At 37.9% G+C, this 26,926-nt stretch overlaps 1 protein-coding gene across 5 annotated transcripts in view; it reads left to right on the top strand.

Annotated features, from left to right (window-relative positions):
• Positions 1–26,926, top strand: part of JAG2 (jagged canonical Notch ligand 2) — a 67,952-nt gene that overhangs the window by 37,015 nt on the left and 4,011 nt on the right. For 2 of the 5 annotated variants that reach the window (XM_068160289.1, XM_068160290.1), the window contains 20 exons: positions 6,471–6,601; positions 6,976–7,095; positions 8,763–8,876; positions 9,692–9,805; positions 10,375–10,488; positions 11,013–11,059; positions 11,301–11,474; positions 13,643–13,793; positions 14,091–14,255; positions 14,792–14,905; positions 16,605–16,718; positions 17,085–17,198; positions 18,062–18,178; positions 19,172–19,199; positions 20,283–20,368; positions 20,753–20,866; positions 21,073–21,188; positions 22,736–22,981; positions 23,425–23,556; positions 24,537–24,693. In XM_068160289.1, coding sequence (XP_068016390.1) covers positions 6,471–6,601; positions 6,976–7,095; positions 8,763–8,876; positions 9,692–9,805; positions 10,375–10,488; positions 11,013–11,059; positions 11,301–11,474; positions 13,643–13,793; positions 14,091–14,255; positions 14,792–14,905; positions 16,605–16,718; positions 17,085–17,198; positions 18,062–18,178; positions 19,172–19,199; positions 20,283–20,368; positions 20,753–20,866; positions 21,073–21,188; positions 22,736–22,981; positions 23,425–23,556; positions 24,537–24,693 — 2,468 coding nt within the window. The remainder of the gene's footprint in view (positions 1–6,470; positions 6,602–6,975; positions 7,096–8,762; positions 8,877–9,691; positions 9,806–10,374; positions 10,489–11,012; positions 11,060–11,300; positions 11,475–13,642; positions 13,794–14,090; positions 14,256–14,791; positions 14,906–16,604; positions 16,719–17,084; positions 17,199–18,061; positions 18,179–19,171; positions 19,200–20,282; positions 20,369–20,752; positions 20,867–21,072; positions 21,189–22,735; positions 22,982–23,424; positions 23,557–24,536; positions 24,694–26,926) is intronic. The other 3 variants (XM_068160293.1, XM_068160291.1, XM_068160292.1) reach the window with 2 other exon arrangements.

The following is a 26,926-nucleotide window of genomic DNA, read 5'->3' as shown; positions in this document are numbered from 1 at the left end:
GTTAATCTGTGTGCTTTGACCTGTCTTATTCTAGAGCTGTTTTTGAACTGTGACAAAAGGCTGGTTTACCATGTTGGTGATTTTTGTTTTGGTTTTATGTAATCACATTTATTTTATTATATCTTGTTGAAGCAGATTGCTCAAAATTGCTGTCCAGTGCCATATATCTTCTAGTCCTTGTATTCCACTTCAGCCTTGTTTGCAAGGCTGTTTTCTTGTGTCCAGCTGTGTCTGCAAACAATGTAGAACTCTCCTAGATGGTTATCCTTCCTCAGTCTGTCACTATACCTGCTTTCTGCATCTTGGTAAATAAAGTACTGAAATAAAAGCTTGAGTTGCATAATAAGCTACAACTACCTGGGGTGTTGGGGGTGCAATAGTGTCCTAGAGATCATTTGTTAAAGGCTTAGGATTGTTCCTAACTTTTTCAGGAGTAGGCCTACCAGTATCAATAGTCTTACTTTGATTTTCATGACACTTGGGTGATTAACATTAACATCAGCTTTGGGGAACTCTTCCTGAACTTAAGGTAGTTGGAGTCTTGTCAATTCATTCTTAGGTAAAAAGAGACCTGATGATGCATCTCTAAACAGGAGGCTATTTAAGAACTGTAGAGGACAGGACAAAAAAGGAAGTCAGTCAATTGTCTGTTTCTAAATGTAAGAGATGGGGAACTTCCATACTAGCTAATTAGATTGCCCTGATCTAATTAGTATGGCTTCCTTCTACAATTGTTCTAGAACAGAGTTGCAAGAAATGTCAGACTACTCTAAACAGTAAACTAGAAAAGTCTTGTTTGAGCTGAGACTGACTATGGTCCTTGAAGAGCTGTTATTTGGCCCTGTAGGAATGCTTTTGGTACCGGTACCAGGACATGTTCTCTTGTCTCTTCTTTGATGCAAGATACCATGTCACAGCTGCGAGTTTCAAAGAACTTGGAAAACTTACAATTGCTGTGTTGTCATATAAGTTCCTTTGCCTGCTACCATGAATAGTAATGTCTGTATTATTGTTTTTTTATGTCCTAATAGTAAGCCTTCTGGCAAGTATTTCACAAGCAGATGTATTAAGTTAGACAAAGAAGAGTCCTGTGTTGTTTCTTTATTTGTTGAGGAACTGAGACACACTTTTCATTCACATCCTTGGATGGTTAACGGGTAGGAAGGCACAGAATGTATCCTAAAGGTGGATGCTACTTCCAGGAGTATGTGGACCAGTGTACAGGAAGTGAAAACGTATTATTCTAACTTGTGCCTACAGTAGTAGGCACTGTAGACAAATTGGAATAGGAGATCAAAGTAGCATTGAGAACCCAATATCCACGCGAAAACCACTGTTTTGTTTTGGGTTTAATTTTTAGACTAGCCCTAGTCTGTTCTTGTGAACTGCCTGTGTGCAGCTGGAATATGTTGTGTGCTCCTGGCATGCATTATCTTACATTACCTTAGTTTAACCTAAAAGGAATCAAATTCCTTTGTTCTAAAGCAGCTCTGATGTGAGCCAACACACCATCAACAGGAATGATCAGGCAGCTCATTTAAAGAGTGTGCTTCTGGTGTGAACTAGTGCAAATATAGACACACCCTTAGAGCCACTTACTGCAGGTTAACTGAGCAATGTTTCCTCATGTTCTGGCTAAACAGTTTTGAACCATCCCCTCTAACAGCTCCTTCACAAAACTCTGAAGTACCAGTGTGAGAATGTTCTTTCCTTTATTGAAGGAGGATAAAATTTGTACAGAAAGGTATATCTTTTGGTCTTATAAGAATGCTGGGGTTGAGAAGAAAAAATAACAAGGTTTCAGGTAATTAAAATATTTGCGTTCATTAATGACCCCCCTCCACCCCCTCAAACTATCATGCCTATTTCAAAGGTAGGAAAACAATTCCGTGACACCTTTTAGTAAGCACCATACTAACTATAATATTGAATCCGGATGCTTGGAGTTATAGGATCTAACAGCTAGACCATATTGCTGCCTGCTATGCAACAATCTCTTAAAAGATTAAACAGACTTTTTATAGTTATTTTAAGTAAATAACTAATATAAAGCTATTGTTCTGGCCTATGCAGCACCATCCTGTTCACGTCATTAGAAAATTTAGTGGTTTTCCATTTAAGAGGGTTATTTCTCCCCCACCCCTGAATGATGCATTTTGCTTCTGCTCTTAATGTCACTATTTTGCTTCATTTTCCTGTGTTGAGTGTTTTGTCCACAGCTTCTACTTGAAATATGAGTGGGAGAATTTCCCTCCAAAAAGCCTGGTTTAAAAAAAAAGTGTAAATTTGTCACAGTGATCTTCACTTCAACTTTTGTGGGATGTGCATAATACCAGTAACATGAAACCTGTATTAATTAAAGGCTTATACCACATTGTCTGCATCTGCTCTAGGATTTTTTAAATTTATTTTTAGGCTCCATATTCTGACTTAAGCTTTAGAAGTAGTTTGGCTTTGCATTCCTTCACATTGGTAGTTTATTTCAACATGAAGTGGTGACAAATCTCTGTAGCTGGATGTAGAACAGAATTTATTTGGGTATCTTCTTATTCTTGTATATTGTGTTTTGTCTTAAGGTTAACCAGAGTAGTTTAGTGATTGAATGAGACCTGCAATATGGATTTTCTCAGATAACCAAAAGTCATTGAACCAGAAGAATAAACTGTGTGATGATAGTATGAAAGAGCTGAGTAGGTAAAGTTAACTGTTGAGAGCACCCTAACTTTTTTGCTACCTAATAGGCATCTTCCTTCTGTATAAGGAGTTAACAATGCAAGGTGCTGAGAGACCACGATTAACAGACCGTCAGGATCTGTTTTAATTTCTTTGCCTTTCCACATTGTTACCATAACTGCTGTTGAAGAATGTATTGTAAAATCATGGTCCCACCTCATGCCCAAAGGAGATTAGATCTACTTAGACCAGTTTATCCATACAAGTAGTGTATCTGTTTACATGCAGCAATATAGGATCTTTTGAAAATGTTGTGCTGTTTGATTTGGAAATTTCAACTTAGCTTTCACTAAATAATTATAACACAAACTTTCTCAGGGAAGAGCAAAGACTACTACTGGCTTGTTTACTAAAACTGCTTCAGTAAACATAGGGAAAACAGTTCTGCAGAAAAATCTCTATTTAATTGAACTTGACCAGTTAAGCTGTTTTAGTGGCACCTGGAAAAGCAAACCCCTCAAGTCTTGTCTCCTTTCCTTGCTTTTCTTTGCTTCTGCTGTTGACTACGTATGCGTCTTTGAACTGTGTAGTGATGGGTGCTTCTGCAGGATTTCTTGATACTAAATATGCAACTTAAACCATATTGAGATCTACTGTAGAAAGTGTTTTTCCTTATCCTGGAGTTTTACTATTTGAAGCCCCACTGTCCTATTGTAACCAAGTATACACTGAGTTCAATTATTGTGGATTTATCTACTTGTCAATGACAGCAGTATTTTTCCTGCACAGTGCAGTTTGTGTAATCTCAAAACTGAAATGTTATCTAGAAGCTTTACTGATGTTAACTCCTGCCACTTCCCTTTTCTCCGGCCTTGTGTTTAAAGTCTCATTTTCTGTTGCCACTAGATTCTCATCTAAGGAAAATGGAAGCTGTGAAGCTTGTTGGTAGAATTAAGATCTTTACTGCAAGGTCTTAGTTTCAAGATAACTAGCAATTGTTCTGCAATTTCTATTGCACTGTCCCTGTGTAAATCCTGACCTGAAGGCATGCTTTGGGTGGGAGCGTATGCCTGTACTTCAACCTTCCATCAGGAAGTTGCTAAACTGTAACAATCTATTTATGGTAACTTCTTTTGTACTTTTAATAACCCAGCAAGGGCTAAGATTAAGCCAGCTCTGATTTTGTTTTGCATGTGTTTGGTTGTAAAGACAAGTTAGAGCCAATGAAGTCAGCAGAGGGGAAGGACAAAGGAAGTAGAATCTTGATTCCAATAAGAATTTTCTTTGTTTATCAAACAATGGGAATCCTTATGAATTCTCTAAGTTTGGCTGTCTTATTTAGTCAGATGTGAAAACTTTAGGAACAGCAGACATGAAGTAAGTTTTAGTCCACCATTAAAACTGTACTGTTTTTTATTTTTGTATTGAAGATGTTGCTTTTATATCTATGCCTTTTGGACTTCTTATAGTGGGTCATTAACCTTTTTAAATCCTTGTGCCTTGGCTTTATATCTTTCTCCTAAATGGTCATTTAGGAGAAAGATATAAAGTGAAATGAATTCAGAAATTCATTTATTGATCACATCTCGCTCTAGGTAGGATTGAGCTGAGATCCACGTAAACATTTTTTTAGAAGGAAGTGGGATTAAAGCTGCTCTAGCACCTGCTAATGTAGGATGCAACTAGACTTCCTGTTGAAGAGGAAATCCTAATTTACTCTTCCTTATAAACTGAAGGCTGATCAGCTTACCTCATAGTAACCTTTTGACTTGTAAACACTGTGTTCCTTCTCACTGACTGCTTTTAGCCTTTAGAAATTACTACCCTCAGGCTTGGTGGTAACTTTAACAGTAAACTTAAACTTCTTCTGTGTTTAATATTGTGAGAAAGCAGTAACTCTTTCCTGCTGAACTAATTTTAATGAAGTTAAGCATACCTACAAACTCAAGTAGATGCTTAAGATGCCTTCAAGTTCTTGGAAGGTGATTGTGTTTTTCTTTGCCCTCTTAATCACCAGTGCAGCATTAAACAAAGAAACTTGTTAGCTATTGGGTATGCAAACCAAATTTAGTTACTGTGAACATTTGCTTCGTGATGCAGGCTTTCAGCCCTTGAAAATACTTCTTGTATGTGGGTGGGATGTTGGCTCTGGCTTGGATAGTCATGGTAAATTAATGGCAGTAGTGCCAGGTTTGGTATGGGTGAAGATTTGGGTTAGGGCCAAAGAAGTGAGTTACAGTGCTGCCTTTTTAATTTTTTCTTTAATTTATTGTTTATTACTAGCCCCTGAAAAGATTTTTCTGTCCTTGAGGAGGAAGGAAGAGACCAAATTTAGCAGGAGCAGTATTTATTTCCTCTTACTGCAAACAGAGCAAAAGAAAGCTGCTTCTGAAATCTATTCTCCAGGCTTCTGATAGCCCTGCTTGGATGAGTGAGCAGAGGCCTCTGGTCTAGGTACACAGCTGAGGGTCTCCTTAGGAATCCTGCAACTGTGAGATTTGAGTGAGGAGCAAATAGCAGTGCTGAGAACTCAAAAGTGGTTCTAGAACCTTATAGGAAAAAAAAGATTTGTATCTAGATTGCTTCTGCTGTGTAATTAGTAGAAATTTAAATAACATACTGCCAGCATAACTAGTTCTGTTCCTCTGGGGATTCATACAGCTTACTGAAATGGTGGAAATGGACTGATTCACAAGGAACCAAGAATCCTCATTTACACTTCTTTTCCTTGTTTCCTCTCACCATGCTCTAAAGACTAAGAGTATGTTCTTTCATGATATTCAGGGCATGTACATAACAGAATGGTGGTGTTAAATCTATAAGAGTACACTTTCATTTCTAATGTTTTGGTTTTTTCCTCCTAGGCATTAGGGCTTCACTGGCATGCATGTGCCCAGCTCCATTCAGTGTGGTTTTGTGCATCTTCTTGTTCTTAGCACAGCTCTTAAATTGTTTATATGAAATACTTTAGAAATAACAAGTATAACTTCTTTTAGCCTAAAAGATCAGGCTTACTGTTTCTTTTTTATTAGAATGTGTGTGAAATACACATCAAAAAAATGCCTGTGCCAGTGTTCTTTTTTTAAAGTTCAGACTTTAACCCTTTTCCTGTAGCATAAACAGTTATGGTTTTTTTGTTAGCAGAGTTCTTTTTATAGGTAACATAAAGATACTGGTCTCTGAAGAAATCTGACAGAATTTCTACTCTTTTAAAAACAAATGAGTTAATGGCTTTTTTCCTGTTCTCTCTCCTCCTGTCTCCAAAGAGTAGTTTTTTCACTAGAGAACACTGAGTATAGAATAAATGTGTTTAAAAGGTTCTCTTGAAAATGGACAAGATGTCTGCCTCTCTGGCTGCCCTTGTATTTATGTAGCATTCTAGAACAAACTAGCTAATATCTTGAAATTTATTTCCGTAGAGAAAAACTATTGTGCTTGTTTCAGTAAGCCAGCAGTCTCATTTTGAAAAGTAATTTCACCTTCTTTTATACCAATCAGTTTTTTTTCCTATGTGAGGTGATTGTGACGATGAGACTTCTTGTGAAGGAAAACTTGTTCTTGTAACACAGGGCTTGGCATTGTTCTTTGCTGTGGTATGTAGAACAGTTGAGCAAGATTAGTTCTATTAAGGGTGTTCAACAGGACCAGTATGTCTCTCCTTAACAGAAGAAATAGTGTTATCTGTTGCACAGTGAACAATCAATCTTGTTATTGAGAATGGTAACATTCTAAATACCTGTAATGCTGATAATTAAGCATTGTGTTGCTAACTTTTAACATGTGAACTTACATCTTAGGTGTCATTACGGTTGGCAAGGACAGTACTGTGATGAGTGTGTCCGCTATCCAGGCTGTGCTCATGGGAGCTGTAATGAACCATGGCAGTGTAATTGTGAAACCAACTGGGGTGGCCTGCTCTGTAACAAAGGTACTTAACATTAATGTACAGAAAAAATAAATTAAGTTGCATGGTTAACTTAACTCTTTAACCATTTATATTCTGCTAGTTTGCAACTACCTGAGTGTTTCTGTGCCTAATTTTTTTTATAGCAGGTGCTGCTTAAACATTGTAAGTGTAGGAATATTTAAGACAAAAGGCTTGAACTGACCTTGACTGTAATTCATGCAGTTGTCTTTGCTCATCCTTCCCTGTTCTGTGAATAGTTACCAGATGACAGGCTAGCTCATGGAATATGAGGATGATGTAGATGAATAGTGTTCAAGCCAGAATGGTATCTGTATGTCTGACTTCAGATGAAAATGGTGAGATGTGTTCCCTATTTGACACTTTTATCTGTCCAGATCTGAATTACTGTGGAAATCACCATCCCTGCCTGAATGGTGGAACCTGCATGAACACTGAACCAGATGAATATCGCTGTGCTTGCCCAGATGGCTACTCTGGAAAGAACTGTGAAATAGGTACTTCTGTAGATTGCATGTATCTTCAGAAATCTGAGATGGTTTTAGGTATTTAGGCAGGTGGTATTTCTATATGCTCATTAATATATTTTTATTTTAATTTGTGTAGAGCAGCTGTTTTCTCTTTTACAAAAGCTAGTTTTGGTTTCTCAAAGGGGGAGTGTGAAAAGTGATGGCACGTAACTTTTCAGCCTGATTGTTGCTTTTTCTGGTAGTGGGGATGTGCCAACTCCAACCCTCCTGTCTAGTGCCTTATACTGGTTGTTCTGGTGTAGTGTGCCTTCTTGACTGGTCTTAACAGATCTGTGTCTATCCAATATGAAAAACCACACAACCACAATACAAAGATAGTATATTGCTTGTTCCCCCTTATCCATGTGTGTGTTACACAAAGACCAAAATTGTCAGATACTGGAGACTATTTTAGTATTTGGACACTTTTCCTGATTATTCTGTCTCTGGAGATAAGGGGCATGTGCACAATGTCTATTTTTTCCTTCTTGTTTTAAAGACTCAGTATTTGGAGAAAAATGAATGCTTTTTCATATGTAGTATTTAGCTGGATGTTCCGTGGCTACTTTACCACAATAGATTGTTAAATCCCTTTTTAAAAAGTGATATTCCCAGTTTTCTCACATGGAATCTTGCCTCCCCATTTTTTCTTCTTTCTTGTTTTTAAAATCACTTTAACTGCTTGGCCTGAAGTTCACTAAACTGTTATCAGCAGAAGGTTTTCACATTTATCAGAATGTAGATCTTCTTTGAACTTCTATGCAGTGCTACATGGTTTTAAGTGAATGAAATCTTGTCTTAGCTTGCCCCAAAAAATTGTGGGGAAGTACCTTGGCTCTTCAGATGAGGAAGCAGGGTAAAGGGAGTTACACATTTAATGAGTTCTTTACCAATTATTAGCAGTAGATTGGTATAGAACTCATTAAATGTAGAAGTGCTGCTTTTTAGGTACTAGAGCCTAAGATCAGAGACAGTATAAATCTCTGAAAGATAGTATCTCTAAAGTAGATTGCAAAATACAAATGCTAGCAACAATTAGATAGCCTTATCTAGTAAGGGGATTTTTTCTTTCCAAAAGCTCCCTTGACTTCTGAGAAGAACTTGATTGTTGTGTAGCGTAGCTTCTGGTGTTACAGTCCTATATGGAGTGACATCAAGCAGTACTGCCTATAATTGCAAATAGCTCTATTCTTTGCTGTTTCCAAGGAACAGTAGTAGAATGAAGGTAAAGAGATCATCAGTACTTACTGTTCAGACCTCAGTGTACAGCATTTGTTTTGTCTAACTGAAGGAAAAAAGTGCTGGAGTACTCTAGAGGTAGAAGTGTGTGACTGAAAGCAGTGGGTTAATGGGGAACTGCTCGAGCTCCTGGGACACTGCGATAGTGTGACCTGTCTACCTTCAGGCTTTTTATTCAGTTTATATGAAGGATGATGTCCCTTCAGTAAAATCCTGTTTCAGTTTCTGACTTGGAATCTTATCTCTATGGTTCCACAACTGTAGAGGGAGGCTCCAAACTTCTGTACAGGCACCTTTTGACTGCTCATGATTTTGGTCACTTTTAATCAGAATGCAGTTTCTTAGCAGTGCAAAGTTCCCTTTAATAGACACCAGAAGAGTATTTAGTAAGAATTTCTTCCCTTTTGTCTTCCCAGCGGAGCATGCTTGTGTATCTAATCCGTGTGCTAATGGTGGAATTTGTCATGAAATCTCATCAGGCTTCAAGTGTCACTGCCCATCAGGGTGGAGTGGACCAACATGTGCTATTGGTGAGTTTGTACTTACTGATAACTTACCTGTTAGTTGTATCAACTCTTTCAACCCTACTTCATATCATGCTCTGTGGGTTTGGATTGGTGGTAGTGTTTGACTTCACCTGACTTCTAACAGCTATATGCTGGGAAACTCTGAAGAGATTAATGATACTGTGCAGCCCACAGTATCTAGTTGACGTAGCTGAGATCTACAAGTTATAAAAGCATAGCTGGGCAATACACAGATGAATGCCCTGTTGCCAAAGCTTGTAGGACAGTTTGACTCTTTAGCCTATCTAAAGCAAAATATAGAATGGATTCATTTTAAGGAATATAAATGTGAATGGTTCTCCCCTCCTTAACACAGTAGAAGAGTAGATTCATTTAAATGCTGAAGTATTTGATTTGGATGACAGGGAAATAGTAAAATGTATTATGAACCTATGTAGTCGTTTGCTTCTGATTTGGAACACAGGGGATTTTAATCCAGTTTTCAATAGCAGCTATCCCTCCTACCCCCCTCCCCAAAAAAAAAAAAAAAAAAAATCCAAAAAAGGTTTGTCTCATAATCTAGGAATGTGACTTCCAACAAACATGTTCATTGCTGACAGATTAACTGAATCCTCTTGATGTTTGCAGATAGATAGTTTCAGAGTTCCTTTCTCCTACATCAAAAATGTGCGAAAACCTATGCATAAGTTAGATAAAGCCAATCTGTTCCTAAGCTTGCTTATTTGTACAGTCTTCCCTTTCATCTTAAAATCACTTAAAAAAACCCAAATAAGCCAAGTTTTAAAGTATATCATGGAGGGCATCCTTTGACTTTCCAGATATTGATGAATGCTCATCAAACCCTTGTGCTCAAGGAGGGACCTGTATTGATGGTATTAATGGATTTGAGTGCATATGTCCACAACAGTGGATTGGAGCAACATGTCAGCTTGGTAAGTAATTACCTTAAAGTTTTGAAAACCACTAGATATTATTCCTAAATAATGAGTAATTGTGTAAGTGGTTTTCTAATGTGATTTTTATTGAAGAACGTACTGAAGATCTGTGTTGCAATTGATTTCTTAGCTCTTCTTTAGTAGATCTCAAAGCTAGAAGTTTGAAGTGAAGCTGTAACTATTTAAGCCTCAATTTAAGCTTACTTACAGTAGTTCTTCTAGAATGTCAGATAACGTTTCTGTTTTAAAATACAGCATGGGTGATGGTAGTTCTTTCTTGATGGTGGCAGAACAGTGACTATAAGCTAATGGAGGCAAGGAAGGGATTTGCCCTAACTAACATATCTTTTTGAGTTGTGGTAAAGGGAAGAACAAAATAACACGCATGTGCTACTACAGACAAAATGTGCATTAAAAACCTGTGGTATGTAAATAGGTTTAGTGCCCTAGCAATGTATAATAAGAGCTTCTGATGCTTGGATTGCATGGAAACTTTGCTGGGTGCTGTGGTAATCTGTTTCTGGGTTTGTTCTTTATTCTCTTCTTTCTTTTCTCTTCCTTCACAGATGCTAATGAGTGTGAGGGGAAACCCTGTGTTAATGCTTACTCTTGCAAAAATCTCATTGGTGGATATTACTGTGACTGCATTCCAGGATGGACAGGAGTTAATTGTCATATCAGTTAGTATTTCTTTAGTATCTGTTGACCACAGGATGCTTCATTCTTAAAAAAAGATTTTGTGATGAACAATAGTACACATACTTCTAAAAGTAAAAATACCTGTTGTCAGGGTTCCTCAAATTTCCAGCAATGTGAAGTGAAAATAGTTTGAAAATACATTTGAAAGTGTAATTGGTATTAAAATGTGCGTAGATATAAGCTTACATAACTCTTAATAAATCTCATTCTGGATTCTGAATGATGTCATGTACTAATTCAATTCAAAATACTTTTAGCAAAAATGTTAGATATTAACTGATAGCATTTAATTTCTATGACACTGTAATAGAAATATGTAAAATGTTTTTTTAATGATATATATATTTTTAAAAATAACCTCTTAAGACCTCAAGCATTGTTGCTTGCTATTGAAACATCTAGAAAAATCCTTTCTGAAAAGAATTTGTCTTTTATTGGTTTGCAAACCTGTTAGAGCTTAGTGTTCCAGTATAAATTCTAATGTCTTGCATATTTTTATCCATAGATATTAATGACTGTCATGGACAATGCCAGCATGGAGGGACTTGTAAGGTAATTGCTGTTTATTACATGCCATGTTGAAAGCAAATCTTTTTCTGGCTAGGAATGCATTCTGTAGTTGGGAATTACAGGTTGGTTAAATGATACAGTGTAGTGTTGCACCTTTTCACAAAATAATTTTATGTAGAGCTACTGCTGTTCACAAATCCAGACTATAGAAGTAACTTGAATTCGTGTGTACAAGTTTTATGAATAAAGCCTTTCTATTCTTGTTTTTCCCCCACCTCTGAAGGATGAAGTGAACGGTTACCATTGCTTATGCCCTCGTGGTTTCACAGGAAAAAACTGTGAGACAGAAACAAATGAGTGTGAAAGCAATCCATGCCAAAATGGAGGCCGTTGCAAAGACCTGGTGAATGGATTCACTTGCCTGTGTTCACAGGGCTTCTCAGGAGTCTTCTGTGAGGTGAGGGCAGTGGTGAAATTACAGCAATGCTTTTCATGGTTCAAATTCTTGAAATAAACATATGTCTGGGTTTAAATAGTAGTAACCCAAGGCTAAAACATTGCTGACTGACATAGCTGTTACTTGATACTCTGAATAAGCAAATTTGTTGTGCAGTGCTGTCATAGTAGCTGTAACACTTGAATTTGCAGCCTGATTAAACTTCCAAGCTGTTGCACATAGGTGTAGACTCACTTAAGGAATGCTTGCAGCCTTAAAACTTTTAAGCTTGAAACATTTTCTTTTGCAATATTCAGGACTTGTGTCCTTTTGTTATGCTAGAATGTTTTAAGTGTTCATCCTAATATCTTTCAAATACATACTTCAGAGTTAATGCAGTTAATCCTACTGCTGTTGGTAGGAGTATCCCCATAATTAAAGACATATTAGATAATTTTAGGAACATGTAGTTCTAGTGCTTAAGAATTCAGATCTGAAATACTAGTGATAGTTCATAAAGTGCTTCATGCTAATTGAGATCTTTCTAGGACATTAGACTTGGCAATATAATTTTATTGCCCTAGATATGTACTTGGTCTTTTGCTGACAACACTTACATGAATTTGGCTATGGTTAGCAGCATCAGCTGGAGGCATTGGGTTAGGGTTTTGTTGGATTTGCACCAGAATTTTTCATGGAGGATATTAGTGATCTCTTAAATGCTGAAGTAATTTTTTTTCTTTATTATTTGTATTTTTAAAGAAATAGTGCTTTCCTTTTAATTTAAAAAAGGTTGCAGACATTGACCAGTTCAGTAAAACTGGTGCAGTACCTAACAGCTCATGTACCATTTCTGCGTAAGGATCATAGCTTGAGTATTTCACTCTTGGCTGGTTCACACCAGACTGTGTAATTAGTTTTAGCAAATCTGTTTGAATAGTAGGGGGGAGTTGTCTGCTTGCCTTGTCTGTTGCAGGAAATATCTACCACTGATTCCAGATACTAAAATACCAGCTACTGAACTTGCAGTGGGAAGGGGAAATTTACTAATGGAAGGAAACAAATGGAGACATCTGATGGAGGAGATCTAAGAATCTTTCTCAAACCTTAGCTATTTTTTATAGTTTTCTTTGAATGTTTCATATGAGAGCATGAAGTAGCTTGCTGAAAATCCCTGTGTTGTAGCTGGAATTGTATATGCTGCTTTGAATTAAATACTTAACACCATTTGTGTTCCTTCTGGTTTGGTTAGGTTTGAAATTTTCTTCTATCTAGCTACAGAACCGCTAAAAATAGTGACCAAATCCGCTGTCAACATAATTTTACATCTAAGGTTGTGAAAGCTCTGTGAGATGTGAAGAGGGAAAAATTCCCCTTGAGGAAAGGAAAAACAATCCTTAAGAATAACAATTTGGAGGAAAGTAACAATATTTAGTATTCCTTTTGAGGTGAATTTAGGGCATCACCAATTGGTGATGTGTCATGTTGAACTTGTAGAAGCAGAACTGCTTTGCTGCAGCAATTCATTTGTGTTAAGGGCTATATTATGAAAGCTAGGTTTAGATTTTGCTTTTTGAAACAGATGGTAAGAAATGTTCAAAATGTACCAAGTATTCTCTGTGCAAATTGGCATGGTGATAGTATTTGTGCAAACAAGATCCTGAGCAGCTTGGTGTAACTAGACCTACTTTGAGCAGGAGGTGGGGAGTAGCTGACCTCTAGAGGTCCCTTCCAGGCTATGTGGTTCTATAATAAATTCCATGTGTTAATTGAAGTGGGAAGAGAAGCTGCTGGAGAGAACAGGCTTTTCTAAGGTTCTATGTTAAGTGTCTTGCAGACAATGCTGACAAGTGCACTAGTATTTAACTTTCATTACAGCACTTAGTATGTGGGTGTGAAGGACAGAGAAATTACTTGTCATGATCCAAAATAGTCACAGTGTGATATCTCCTAATGGCTTGATCTCTGCTAAGTTATTGTAGCTGTGCTTATTCAGCCTCCTGCTTATTCAGCCTCCTGCATCAGAAATGCTTTGCATTAGGATTGACTAACCTAAAGTTTCTCTGTTTTGCAAACCTTAAAACTTGAGGTTGCTTGTGCATTAGCTTCATCTGTCTTTGGCAGCACAGACAATCCTGCTTACTTGTGGGAGATGAAGCAGCTGCTGCTAATGATGGTCTTTCTTACAGATGGATATTGATTTCTGTGAGCCTAACCCTTGCCAGAATGGGGCAAAATGCTATGATCTAGGAGGAGATTATTACTGTGCCTGTCCTGATGACTACGATGGAAAGAATTGCTCTCATCTCAAGGACCACTGCAAAAACAATTCTTGTAAAGGTACCTGCTCTTGCCCAGAAACTTGTCTTAATGTATTTGTGGTACATTAGAACAGTAGTATTTCTGGAATGGCACAATGCAGAAACCTTTTTATTGTACAAACTTGGACTTTGTGAACTAATGAGGTAGTGAGAGAAGTGATTGTAACAGTCCTGATTTATAAGGAGATAGAGGGTAATTTACATTCAACATGATTTTTAAGATAGTGGCTGGTTTTAATTTTTGCACTGCTTTTTCAAAAAGTAAGAAGTGATTGGTGATGCAAACTCAGTTTAATGATACACTTCTCGTTCTTAGTAATAGACAGCTGTACAATAGAAGTCTTCACTAATACAACCCAAGAAGGAATCCGTTTCATTTCATCTAATGTTTGTGGACCTCATGGACGGTGTATTAGTCAGCCAGGAGGGAATTTTACTTGTGCCTGTGAAAGAGGTTTTACCGGAACATACTGTCATGAAAGTAAGTTTCTTCTAAATAATTTTGTTGCTCTGAAACGTAAGTTTTTGTTATGAAATTTATGACATAAAACATGAAGATTTTACTAAAGTTACAAAAAGCATTGGTTGAGATGTACTGTTTGAAATGTGGTTTCTTCTGGCAAGTTCTTTGTCATTCATTCTTGCTCTGTGAAAGAAAACTGAGTTTAGTCCGCCTTTAATATGAATATGTCTGCATCCACTGGGTTTATGTACAATCTAACAAGAAGACATGGATTTCTCCAACATGGGAATGATAAAGAAGGTACAGACACCTTGCGGGATGTGTTGCTGTTGCAGGCATTTATTGAACACCTGAGCATTTTTGCAGGGTAAACTTAATGTTCTGGTTTGACTTGCTATGTGAGAGAATACATCCAGAAACCTAGACTGGCTTGAAAACAGTTAAGCTGTTCCTGTAACAACCTCATGTTGCTTTTCCTGAAGACACAAGTGTAGACCATTTCTCTAGACAGGTGAAGACAGCCTTGAAAGATAATTGTTGACTTTTTGTCATAGATATTAATGATTGTCTTGGGAAACCTTGCAAGAATGGTGGGACATGCATCGATGAAGTTGATTCCTTTAGATGTTTCTGCTCAAGTGGTTGGGAAGGAGAACTGTGTGACACAAGTGAGTGCTACGAAGTGTTGCAGGATCAAATATTACTGTTTTGCTGTATCAGTTAATGACGATTGGTACATGGAAGTTTCTCTTCTATAATTAGTTTACTCAGTGTTGTTTACAAACGTGTTTTCAATAAGATTTTTCGGTAGCAGCTCTAAAAGTTTCACTTCCTCTTTAATGGGACCATAATCTGATTTTTGATATAGCACAGAATATATGTTAGGAGGAGAAAACCTCTTTGTGTTCTGAGGAGAGGCTAAAATGCATATATCCTGTTAGGAGGTCTCCTCATTATATGCTTATAGTAATAAAAGCAAAATGTACTCGTTGGTGTGGGTAAGGGACAAACTTATGTAATCTGTTCAAACATAGTAGTTTGCAAACTTGGAAAGCTTTTTAGCTTTGAGCTAGTGCAAGCTATAATGTGCTTCTACCTTACTAAAGTAATTTATAAGTTTTATATCTATTCCTTTAGAAAGAAAAGAACTGTTGAAGCCTGAATTCTTATACTCAGTGAATACCATGAGTCAGTGTTTTGTATTCTGGGTTCCATGGGAGCTGCCTCGACTTGAGACACATTAGTCCTTAGTTGACAAAGTACTGTAACAGAACTGTTCTTGGTTTAGTTACCTCAGAGGAAAGTGCATTTGGTTATTTTATACTCTGAAGATCCTTCTAATGAAGACATCCTTCCACCTTCAGTATCTGAAGGGGGCCTATAAGAAAGCCAGAAACTTTTTACAAGGACTTAAACTGATAAGATGGGAGGGAAGGGTTTTAAGCTTGAGGATGGTAGATTTAGACTGCATAATAGGAAGAAATTCTTTACAGTGAGGGTGGTGAGATACTGGAACCACTTTTCCAGCAATGGTGTGGATGCCCCTTCCCTCGAGGTGTCTATGGCCAGGTTAGATGAGGCCTTGAGCTGCCTGTTCTAGGGGAGGTTGTCCCTGCCCATGGCAGGGGACTTGGCGCTAGATGATCTTCAAAGTCTTTTCTAACCTAAACCGTTCTATGAATCTATGGTCATGTGAATACGTGGACTCACTGAGACTTATTACAGGATGTGCACCAACTGAAATGTGAAATAAAGACAGAGAAGCTTTTGGCAGCTATCATGGTGAACAAAGCTTTCTGTGTGGTCTAGATGAAGTTCAGTCTGGAGTAATTATGTTCTACCTATTAAAATATTTGTCTCAAGTGAAAAGAAATTTCTCTGAAATTCAAATGTGTACATATGTATAGCTGTGTATATACATGCATTAGTGTAGGTATATGGTTAAGCCATCTAATGTTTTTAACTCTCTGTATTTTGAGACATAAAGCAGAGGAGGGAGCATTAAGCATCTCATGTGGATGTCCTGGGTTGGGGTGCTCCTTTACAGACCATTCTAATGCCTACTAGAAAGTTTTTTTTTCTGAGGTTCAGAATGCAGCTGTTTGCTGGAAAAATGAAACTAGCTTGGTGCACTGCTTAGAAGATATACTGAGTGATACTTCTAAGCTATTAGAAGACCTTCCTTAATTCATGGTATTCTGTATTAAATCAGATCCCCCCCACACCCCTTCTTTATATAAAGATAACCCCAAAACAACTGGGAATGCATCTTCCTAAATAGCACACAATTTTATTTATAAAGTGTTTTATACTTTCTCATGATCTTAGGTAGGCTAGATATTCTAATCTGAACAAATCTTTCTCTAGATTTCAATGACTGCTCTCCTAATCCATGTCACAATGGTGGCCGATGCATTGATTTGGTAAATGACTTCTATTGTGACTGTAAGAATGACTGGAAAGGCAAAACTTGCCATTCACGTAAGTGTTCTTTGCTTTGATCTTTGTTTTACCCAAAGACTTGTTTTCTTTCTTCTCATGAGACTAGAGTTCCTGAAATCTAATGTTAAAACAATTGCAGTGAAATCATAAGTGCATTTTCATTGCTACTTCATTTTCCCAGGAGCAAAATAGAGCATTTAAAAACAGTATTCTGTCATGGAGTGAAATAGTGCTGTAAGAGATGCCCTTGGATTCCACTTTTCAGCTTGTTTACCATGATACAGCAAGTGGAACTATGCATTTTTAGTACTCTTCAAAAAAAGTAACTTTGTAATTTAAAAAGTGGCTAGCCTTAGAATTGAGTAAGACCAATGGAAATTAAAACTGGTTTATTGTGATGTATAGGTGAGTACCAGTGTGATGCAAATACTTGTAGCAATGGTGGAACATGCTATGATGATGGAGATACATTCCGCTGTTCGTGTCCTCCAGAATGGATAGGAAGCACTTGCAACACTGGTAAGCTTTTCAAATCTTGTACAGATGAAGCCAGAAAAAGCAGAGAAGTGTTTAAATAGTACCTAACTGTTTAATAAACAGACATGGTGGATTTTTTTTTTTAGCTGGCTAGTTCACAGCTGTTCCACTTGGCTGGGTAACTGAAGTTTAGAGCCATTTCTTCTACTTACCAGATGTGATACTGATTTTTAGGAAGCTATTCTCAGCTTACTTAGTCTTCTATGTAGCTTCTCCTAAGCAGATTTGAAACACGTGGACTTGTGCCTTGAGTTCTCTGTTAGTCTTTCAAGGCCCTGTGAGTAAGTTAGAGAGGCATATAAGCAGACATATTCAGGAAGAATAAAATTAAATGGTTCTTCCTAGGGAATTTGCAGAGTTCCTGTCTGCTGTAGGGAACAACTCTTGGTTGTTTAGGAGATTGAACATAGTCTCCATGGTTTATGTTTATGAATGTGAAACTTTAATGAGGAACAAGAAGTTGGATGAAGGTAATTTAGTGTAGCTCTTCTAGTTTTTAGGTACTATTGCAGCACTGACTCAATCTGAACTTCAAATTCAACTATTTTATTATGAAGCACACCTTGTAAGCTGGGTAACTCACTGCCAAAGTAGGGAATGACGCAGTATTTGAAAGGTGCTTACAGAGATGGGGAAAAATAGATACTTATTTTAAATAAAACTTCATGGTTCAATCAAACAATTAAATTGAGATGGTGAAGGTAGGTAAGAGATTCTCATGTGATGTGTGACACTCTTGCAAGTCTTGCACAATTCACTCACGTTAATCAGGATTGTGTTAATTGATGTATCCAGAATCTAGCTATGTCTTCTATGCTGACTAGAGGCCTCTTCTGTTTTTGAAGCTAAAAACAGCAGCTGTATTCCAAACCCTTGCATGAATGGAGGAACATGTGTTGGCAGTGGAGATTCCTTTTCTTGCATCTGCAAAGAAGGATGGGAAGGGCGTACATGCACTCAGAGTAAGGCTTTTCTCCTTTCTTCCCCTGCATTCCCCCGGGATAATATTAGGAGTGTCTGGCACAGAGCTGTTAACTGAAACAAAGCAAGTTTATAGAGTTCATATGCCAAAACATCTGAATCATTCAGAGTGGGAGGTAGGTAAAGATGATGATGCTAGAGTAATGAATGAAGAATTTGTCATGCTTCTTTTTGCACCTAATCTCTGCCAAAATAAGACTTTCAGTCTTCTGTAGAAATAGCAATTTGGAGAACATGAGCAGAGCAAAAAAATTCTCACCAAAATACTAATTTTAATAATTAAAAGAATGGGGTAAGGCAGACACTGTAGTATATTCCATCATTTTCTCTGAGAATGGCAGTTAACTACTTTGACCTACCAGTGTAGTGAATTGGTTAGCTGACGTAAAGCCTGCAACAATGATTCTTCTTTTTTTCCAAGATGTAACACAAAGGAAGGAAAAAGACACCTACATTTGAGCTCTGTTACTACTCTAAATCTGCTGTGAAATTACTATTGTACTGATATATGCCCTAGTTTTCTCTTTCAAAGCTGACATTGCTAGTACTAATACTGACAGGTAATTCAGAGCCATGTATAAAGGAAAAGTTACAAGAAGTCTGACTAGCTGCTCATATAAACGTGAAGTGCCAAAGTAGCAGTGATCCTTTAGACAGCTTTTAGACCCTGGTTAAATTATCCACTACCAATATCCTGGTTTGTTTATGTGACATTGCATATGGATACCAAAATACACTGAAGTTGTAAAATACCGCATTTGTCAGTCTGTCCATAAAATTCAAAGTGTTGTTCATTGGTCTGTTTAGTCTGACTGAACTTCATTCGCAAGTCTAGAAGAAGACTTTCAGTTCTGTGTTTTTCTTTATTAAATAGTCTATTGAGCATTAGATATTAGAAAAGAAAGAAATTTTAGAACATATAAACATTAGAAAATATGCTACTAGTTACACTAGTCTGTTGTCCTTTTTTATAGATACCAATGACTGCAACCCTCATCCATGGTAAGTGTATGAGCTCCAGTTCTGTACCTGTTTTACAAATTAGAGAGCACAGTAATAGGAATTTTCATTCCAGATTAAAAAGTAATTTTACCCTAAAACAATTGAAGCCAGCCTTCTGTAAAAATCCTAAAACAATTTTTTGCCATGCTTAACCTGTTCCTTGACAGCAACAAAGATCAGAAAGCAATCCTGAGTGAATCCTATCTGAACAGATAAAAGCATTTTAGTGTATTCATGCCAGAACTGACTAGTAAATGACTGTGATGCAAAATGAATAAGACTTGGTAACTTTCAAGCATCTACAATTGAGTTCTAGAATAAAAATGAGAAATTAAAAGCTGTTAGTTTACAATTAGAAAAAGTAGATAATATTAAAGTGTTCTGTTAGGTCAAATAATATGTATGAATGTGTTTTAAGAGCAAAATTATTTTTTTTTTAATATAAAATGGGAGCACTTTAAATATGGAGATTAATATTTCTGGTTGGAGGGGGAAAAACACCAGTATGTGGATAAAGCAAATCATCTTTCTCTGTCCATTCTGATGCAATAATTTGTACCTCCGGTATTAAAAAAGCCAAACAACAAACTAAAATGAAAAAAAACAAAAACCAGCAACAAAAAGCCCTAACAAACAAACCAACCCTTGCAGAAGCTCAGTCTTCCTTCATGTTCACTCTGCAGTGCTGTTTCTCTCAGTGAGTTGTTGATGCACTTCCCCACGCATACAGGCACCGAGGTAGGATGTTGCTGTTTTAGCAGGTGACTTACTAAGCAAAATTGTTTATCTAACATTATGCTTTCTCCATTGATGACAACAGATCATCCACTGAAACAGCAGCCTAAGGTTTAATTAGGGCTTTAATTAGAGGACAGTGAACCAATGTAGATGACTTCTTAAGGAGACTTCTATCATGAATTAACATGAACTTTTTAATTCTGCGTTGTAAAATAGTGAAGGAGAATATGAATAGGGACAACAGAAATCTGCATTCAAAAATGGCACACACAACCTTCTGGTTTTGCTCATCTTTAGACTAATGAGAGAACCCTCAGTGTAACGATAGGTTTATTATTTTTACAGTTACAATGGAGGCATCTGCGTTGATGGTGTGAATTGGTTTCGATGTGAATGTGCACCTGGGTTTGCTGGTCCTGACTGCAGAATTAGTAAGTGCCTGTATGGGTAAAGAGGCATAAATCAGAAAGAATACCCTTTGACCCGTTAGATTAGCTAAATTCCAAATCAACAGACCTTCCATTGGGCTACAATAATGAGAAATCTGTTGCAGGTTACTGCTGAAATGGTAGAGCTATTAATTCTGAGGTCAAGCTGTACTCCATTTGTTAAGATGTGGTATAGATGTGGTGCTTAGTGACATGGTTTAGTGGTGGACTTGGCAATGTTAGGTTTGTGATTGGACTTGATGGTCTTTTCCAACCTATATGATTATGACTAAGAAAACAGGTACCATTGTCAGATTGCATCTCAGTAAATGTTTGATTACAATGTTCTATGTTCTTGTAATTAATTTTTACCTATTTTCTCTCTAGATATTGATGAATGCCAGTCTTCCCCTTGCGGGTATGGTGCCACTTGTATAGATGAAATAAATGGATATCGATGTACTTGTCCCCCTGGAAGAATCGGTCCTAGGTGCCAAGAAGGTATTCCTATATTTGCTATCAGCCTTTACCTAAAACCTAGTAGGGTATAAGGTAGCTGGTATAGAGTTTATGTACAGTAGCCTGATGTGTAGGAAACAAACTATTATTAGTAGTTTTCTCTTTTTAAAATGTGTTTACATTTGTATAGCTTCAATGACTGAGAGGTGAAGTGTCTGAGTGCGCCTTTATGGTTGTTTTCTACTTAGTGATTGGAATTGGGAAGCCGTGCTGGCTTAAAGGAATCACCTTTCCCCATGGCAGCCGGTGGGATCAGGAGTGCAACAACTGCCACTGTTTGGATGGCCGTATTGACTGCACCAAGGTAGGCATTTTGACCTATTCTCTTAAATAATTTTTGTCTGAAATTTACCAGTTTTCCATCTAGACTCTTCTGTAGGTATCCCTCCTAAAGGCCTTTGTTCAAATTAAAAAAACAAAAAAAAAAGTAGTGAAAAGTAATGACTTCCTGTAACATTCATTGTAGGATTGTTTTTATTATCAATAAGGTACTGTCCTGGTCCCTACTTGCTAGAACAAGCTCTCTAGAAGCAGAAGATGCACTTTCTGCAGAAAAGGAAATATGAACTGGAATGAAACGATGATCCTTGAAAGGATAAATCACTCTGCTAAAACTTTGCAAACACAGTTCTAGAGCCTCCAATGTTGTGAAACTTTAGTTACAAGGTAAAGGACGTGTAGGAAGAAACCTCTTCAAGTGGGTAGTAATTGCCTTTTTGCATTGTCAGTTCATAGACTTAGTGAAGGATGAACTGCAACCTTTGTATGTTCATTATGGACTACAGCCTGGTGGTTGTGACTTCAGAAAAGTAAGACTAGCTTAAATGCATATTGAATATGTTATATTGGTATGTGTGCTCTGAGCCATCCTGAGATAGTATTTCTCAGTGCATTTGTGGTACCTGTGCAGGTAGAGAGATACAAGGTCAGTGTCACAGATTGTAGGTCTGGGTGGGTGGCTCCACTAAGAGCACTTGATGAAACATTGTCTCATGGCAAGCTCCCATGTTTCAATGGAAGTACCAGTTTAAAAACCTCTGAGTCCTATTAATCTATCCAGCCTTAAACTGATTTGGTTTAACTAGGTCCTGTAGGTAAAGAAATAATTAAACCATGCACTTAGCATTTTAGAAGTATCATTTTAGACCCTTTATCATGTTGTGATTTCAACTTTGAGATGTCATCACAAGATAAAAGTCCCTAAAGGTAACTAGAATCTCCAAAATAGCAATGCAATAAATCTAACTTTTATCTGTGTGGTATTTGGTTATCTCATGCTGTCTCGATAACAAGTATCCTTTTAGAAATCCATAAGCTCCTAAATAATGGCTGTCTATCATTAAATAGAATAGTAAAGTTTGCATCGTGAAATGGAGCTGTTGGTGAGCTTGCTGTACCTCAGTAATTTGGGAGTATCAACATGCTGTTTACTTGCAGGGGAGAGTGGTTGAGGTGGCAGTGCTTATGCAGTGACCTGCATCAGCTCTTGCATCTTCTGCATTCTGTAGGAAGAAGCTCAGTATAAATATTGAAGAAAAATTAATCCTTGAAGAGATGTTTCTCTTCCTAGATTTATTTTAAACTAGTTACCTAGGTTTTTATGATGTTTGAACTTCTGTAACTCAATTGTAGCACAAACCTGTAAGCCTCTAAGGAGATCTGCCCGGTCAGTGGAGTCTCAAATAATCTTTTCAGTTCCTACTTTTGGGTCCATACAAAATGTTTTGTTGGAAAATGAGACCAGTAATGAAATAGACATTTTTTTCATTAATATATTGTGTGAATTGCTATTTTTATTTGTTGCAGTTAATTGCTTTTATGCATCAGTACTTTGTTCTTTTTAATTTCTAGGTGTGGTGTGGGAAAAAGCCTTGTTTGTTACACAAACACTGGGATAATTCAAATAACCAGTGTCCCATGGGTCAAGAGTGCCAGGAGAAATATATGAAATGTTTCCAGCCACCATGTGCAGACTGGGGAGAATGCAGTGCCTCTGAACCTCTACCTGCCAATATCAAGTGTCTGCCTAATTCTGGATACTTGGACAATGACTGTGCTAGAATTACTTTAATTTTTAACGGAGACAAAGTCCCCCAGGTGAGAACAAAATTATTAATGAAGTATGGCAATATATGTAGGGATATATTCCATGTCAAAGCACAGAAGATTCATGTTTCTAATACGATCTCTTGCTGTCATGGACTTGCAAAGTTTATTAGACTCCTCTATTAATTTTAATTGTGCTTTGGCTGAACAAAGAGGCAAAATTAGGATTTACTCTGAATGTTTTGGGGTTTTTTTTAAATCTCACAAAACTGCTTTCTTACCTTTCAAGATGGGCTCAGACTGTACTAGAACAGTCATGCAAGCTCAGTTTCACCCCCTTCATTCCAGAAACCATGTTCTTTTCTACTCGTTCTTTCTACCTTCTTTTCTGCCTTATTAGGTCTCAGTAACTACAAAAAAATCTGAAGATGTTTATTTTTATGTACTATTTTTTACTTGAACTAAAGTCAGGCCATCTCCCTTGCTTCTAACAGGGCACTACAACTGAAAATATCTGTTCAGAGATCCGGTATTTACCAGCTACTAGGACTGTTTCTAGGGAAAGAACTCTGATAATACTGTGTGATCTATCTTACTCCACAGAGAACGCAGTGGAAGTTGCTATTGTAAGTATGAGATTTATATTAATATATATAGGAAAATGTTTTCTTACTGTTTTGAGATGAAGATGTTCAAGTTTGTTTCACTTCAATGCAAGTACTGCAATCTATGGCTTAGTCTGACTGCAAAGCAGATGACAGTTGTGATTTGCAACTTCTTGTGAAGCTAGATAGGTGAAATTTCAGGTTTCATTAATGACATAAGACTACCACAATTTCCTGATTAAATTGAAGACTGATTCAGCTCAAATTACCAAACAGGTTCTTGCCTGTTCTGTCAGAAATCTTGGGCTACAGGCCTTCTCAGTAAGGAGAAAGTTGCAGGTGTCTGGATTTGGTCTTGTGAAGATGTTTGTGCTGTGTATGTAGAGTACATCTGCTTCAGGATGTTCAATAAATACCTAGGTGGGTGGTGGGAGAAGGTGAAGGTTGAGCAGGTGAAAGGAACTGTTGCCCTACAGAGCTAAAGGCTTGCTTAAGAGGTGTTTACAGCCTAACCAGCTTTGTTTCCAAGTAAGAGTTAATTTTCGTAGTAAAGTGTTTATTGAAGCAGAAGCTGAACTGCCTATCTCTAGCAGCACTGCAAAGAACATGCTGAGCCATGGTGCAGGAAGCAAAGTGTATGGTATAAATAGAGCAGACTGTTCTTAGACCAAGCTTCTATCTAGATAATCCACATGTCTTGAAGTGCTCCAAACTATGACTAAGTTTAGCACAGCAGTGTAAGTAACATGGAAGTCAGCTGGCTTTTATTTGGGGTATGCTAGATTAGCAAGTAGGCATGTTACCCACCAAGTCTGACACTGCATCTGCAGTTTGGATAGAGCCAGCCGTGATAATGCTCCAGTAAACTTGTAGGGTTGTTTTTAACTATTGTCAGATAAATTCAACCTAGTGAACTCAATTAAGATGCAGCTGCATTTAAAAATTATATTTCTGTGGGTAAGTGATTGCAATAACTTCATTTTCCTCCTGTAACTTTTCAGTCATTTGTCCCACATCGAGCTGAACAAGATAACAGTCTCATACAGAATGCTGCTAACACGATAGTAAATGCAATCACCAAGCGGCAGAACAGCACAGTCATGTTGTCAGTAACAGAAGTCAAAGTAGAGACCATCGTTGTTGGGAACTCATCATCAGGTAAGGTTCCCATCCTCACTGTGTAAGCATTTTCTTTTCCCCTGCTGTCAGTCTTTACTACCTTTACATGTTGAAGAAAATAATAGATTGGGTTGCTGCTTTAATTGATTCTGAATGGAAGAGAAAGCAGTTTTAAAACCAGGATTCTGTGCTTATGGGCTAGTTTAAACTTAACCTCATCCCTTTCATCATATCTCTGCCTGCCCTTGCCACCATTTTGTTTTTGACTTCCAATACCATCTTCCACTCTAAACATACCTTTCACATAAGACCTCCTCTTCTCATGTGCTACTCCAATCCTTTCTGATTCTCTATCTTGATTTTAGTAAGGCATTTGACAACATCTCCTACAGCATCCTTGCAATTAAACTGAGGTGGTGTGGTCTCAATCAGGTAGTGAGGTGAATTGTGAACTGGTTGAAAGGAAGGAGTCAGTGTCGTAGCCAATGGGATGGAGGCTAGTTGGAGGCCTGTGTCTAGTGGAGTCCCTTAGGGGTCACTACCAGGACCAGTACTGTTCAGTATATTCATCGATGACCTGGATGAGGGCACAGAGTGCAGTGTCTGCAAGTTTGACCACACCAAGCTGGGTGGAGTGGCTGACACATCAGAAGGTTGTGTTGTCATTCAGCAAGGCTTGGACAGGCTGGAGATCTGGGCAGGGAGGAATTTGAAGTTCAACAAGAGCAAGTGTAGAGTCTTGCACCTGGGAAGGAACAAATCCATGCACCAGTATAGGTTGGGGATGGACCTGCTGGAGATCAGTGAAAGTGAAAGGGGCCTGGGGGTCCTGGTGGATGGAAGGATGACTGTGAGATAGCAATGTGCTTTTGTGACCAGGAAAGGCAATGCCGTTCTGGGGTGGATTAGAAGGGGTGTGACCAGTAGGTTGAGAGAGGTTCTCCTCCCGCTCTACTCTGCACTGGTGAGGCTGCATCTGGAATATTGTGTCCAGTTCTGGGCCCCTCAGCTCAAGAAAAACTGAGATGCTTGAAAGAGTCCAGAGCAGAGCCAGAGGATGTTTGAGGGAGTGGAACATCTTCTGTATGAAGAGAGACTGAGGGAGCTGAGGGCTCTTTAGCTTAGAGAAGAGGAGACTGAGGTGACCTCATCAAAGTTTATAAATATGTAAAGGGTGTGTCCCAAGAGGATGGAGCCAGGCTCTTCTTGTTGGTGCCCAATGACAGGACAAGGGGCAATGGGTGGAAGTTGAGGCATAGGAAGTTTCACATAAATATGAGGAAAATTGTTTTCACTGTGAAGGTGACAGAGCACTGGAACAGGCTGCCCAGGTGATCTTTAAAGCCCTGAAATTCTGTGATTCTCTACACTAATCTTAGCCCAAAATCAGCCCTTGATGTTGCTGCACTATAGAAACTGAGGTTGAGAGATTAATAAAACTATGGGGAGGGGTCAGACATAGTGTGATGCCATATATATTCTGAAGTACTTAAGTGTTACTTACCTTCAGAAGTGTTAAAGATGTCTAGTATCTTCCAATACTTTGCCATGATAATGTGAAACTTTGGTCTGTTTCAATGTGATTGTCACCTAGTACACAGCTGGCTGAAAATGTAGTGCTCACTCCTCTTAAAGAGGGTATGCTGTGATTGGAGTGACCTTTATCTCTGAATATTGACTCTCCAAGAGCTATGCCAAAATAGTTTAACATTTTGCGTGTATGTGTTCCTGCCTGAGGGAGGGCAGGAGGCTGTCTTATGGAAGACCCCTGGTAGGCTGCAGTTCAACTAAGCCTCAGAGTAGAAGTCTTAAAATAGTAGGAGACTCTCCCAACTTTTTCCTTAGACCTCCTCAACATAATCTTCTGGAAGATCTTCCACACATAGACCAGACAATTAGTAAATTGCCTGGTTCCACTTCCTTTGCATTTTCCTTCTAGGCAATGCCTTTAAGCTGTTAAAGCCTTGGCAAATAAAGTATTTCCTCAGCTCCCCCAAATGAGCATACCAGCTTTGTTTGTGTCATGAACAGAAATTGTGTAGATAAAGAACTAAGCTGACATTCTGGCATACCTCAACCTCTTTCTTCTGACAAAAGGGATGGGGATTACTTTGCTTCCTGTCCCTGGAGGTGTTCAAAAGAAGATTGGATGTGGTACTTAGAGCCATGGTTTAGTAGTCAGGTGGTGTTGGGTGATAGGTTGGACTTGATAATCTCTCAGGTCTTTTCCAACCTGGTTGATTCTGTGGATAGACTAACTTCTCTTGCAGCT

The sequence above is a fragment of the Melanerpes formicivorus genome, unplaced genomic scaffold, assembly GCF_026170545.1.
Source record: "Melanerpes formicivorus ecotype bairdi unplaced genomic scaffold, bMelFor1.0.p_v2 SCAF_48, whole genome shotgun sequence".
Lineage (NCBI taxonomy): Eukaryota > Metazoa > Chordata > Aves > Piciformes > Picidae > Melanerpes > Melanerpes formicivorus.
This window is presented reverse-complemented; position numbering and strand designations above follow the sequence as displayed.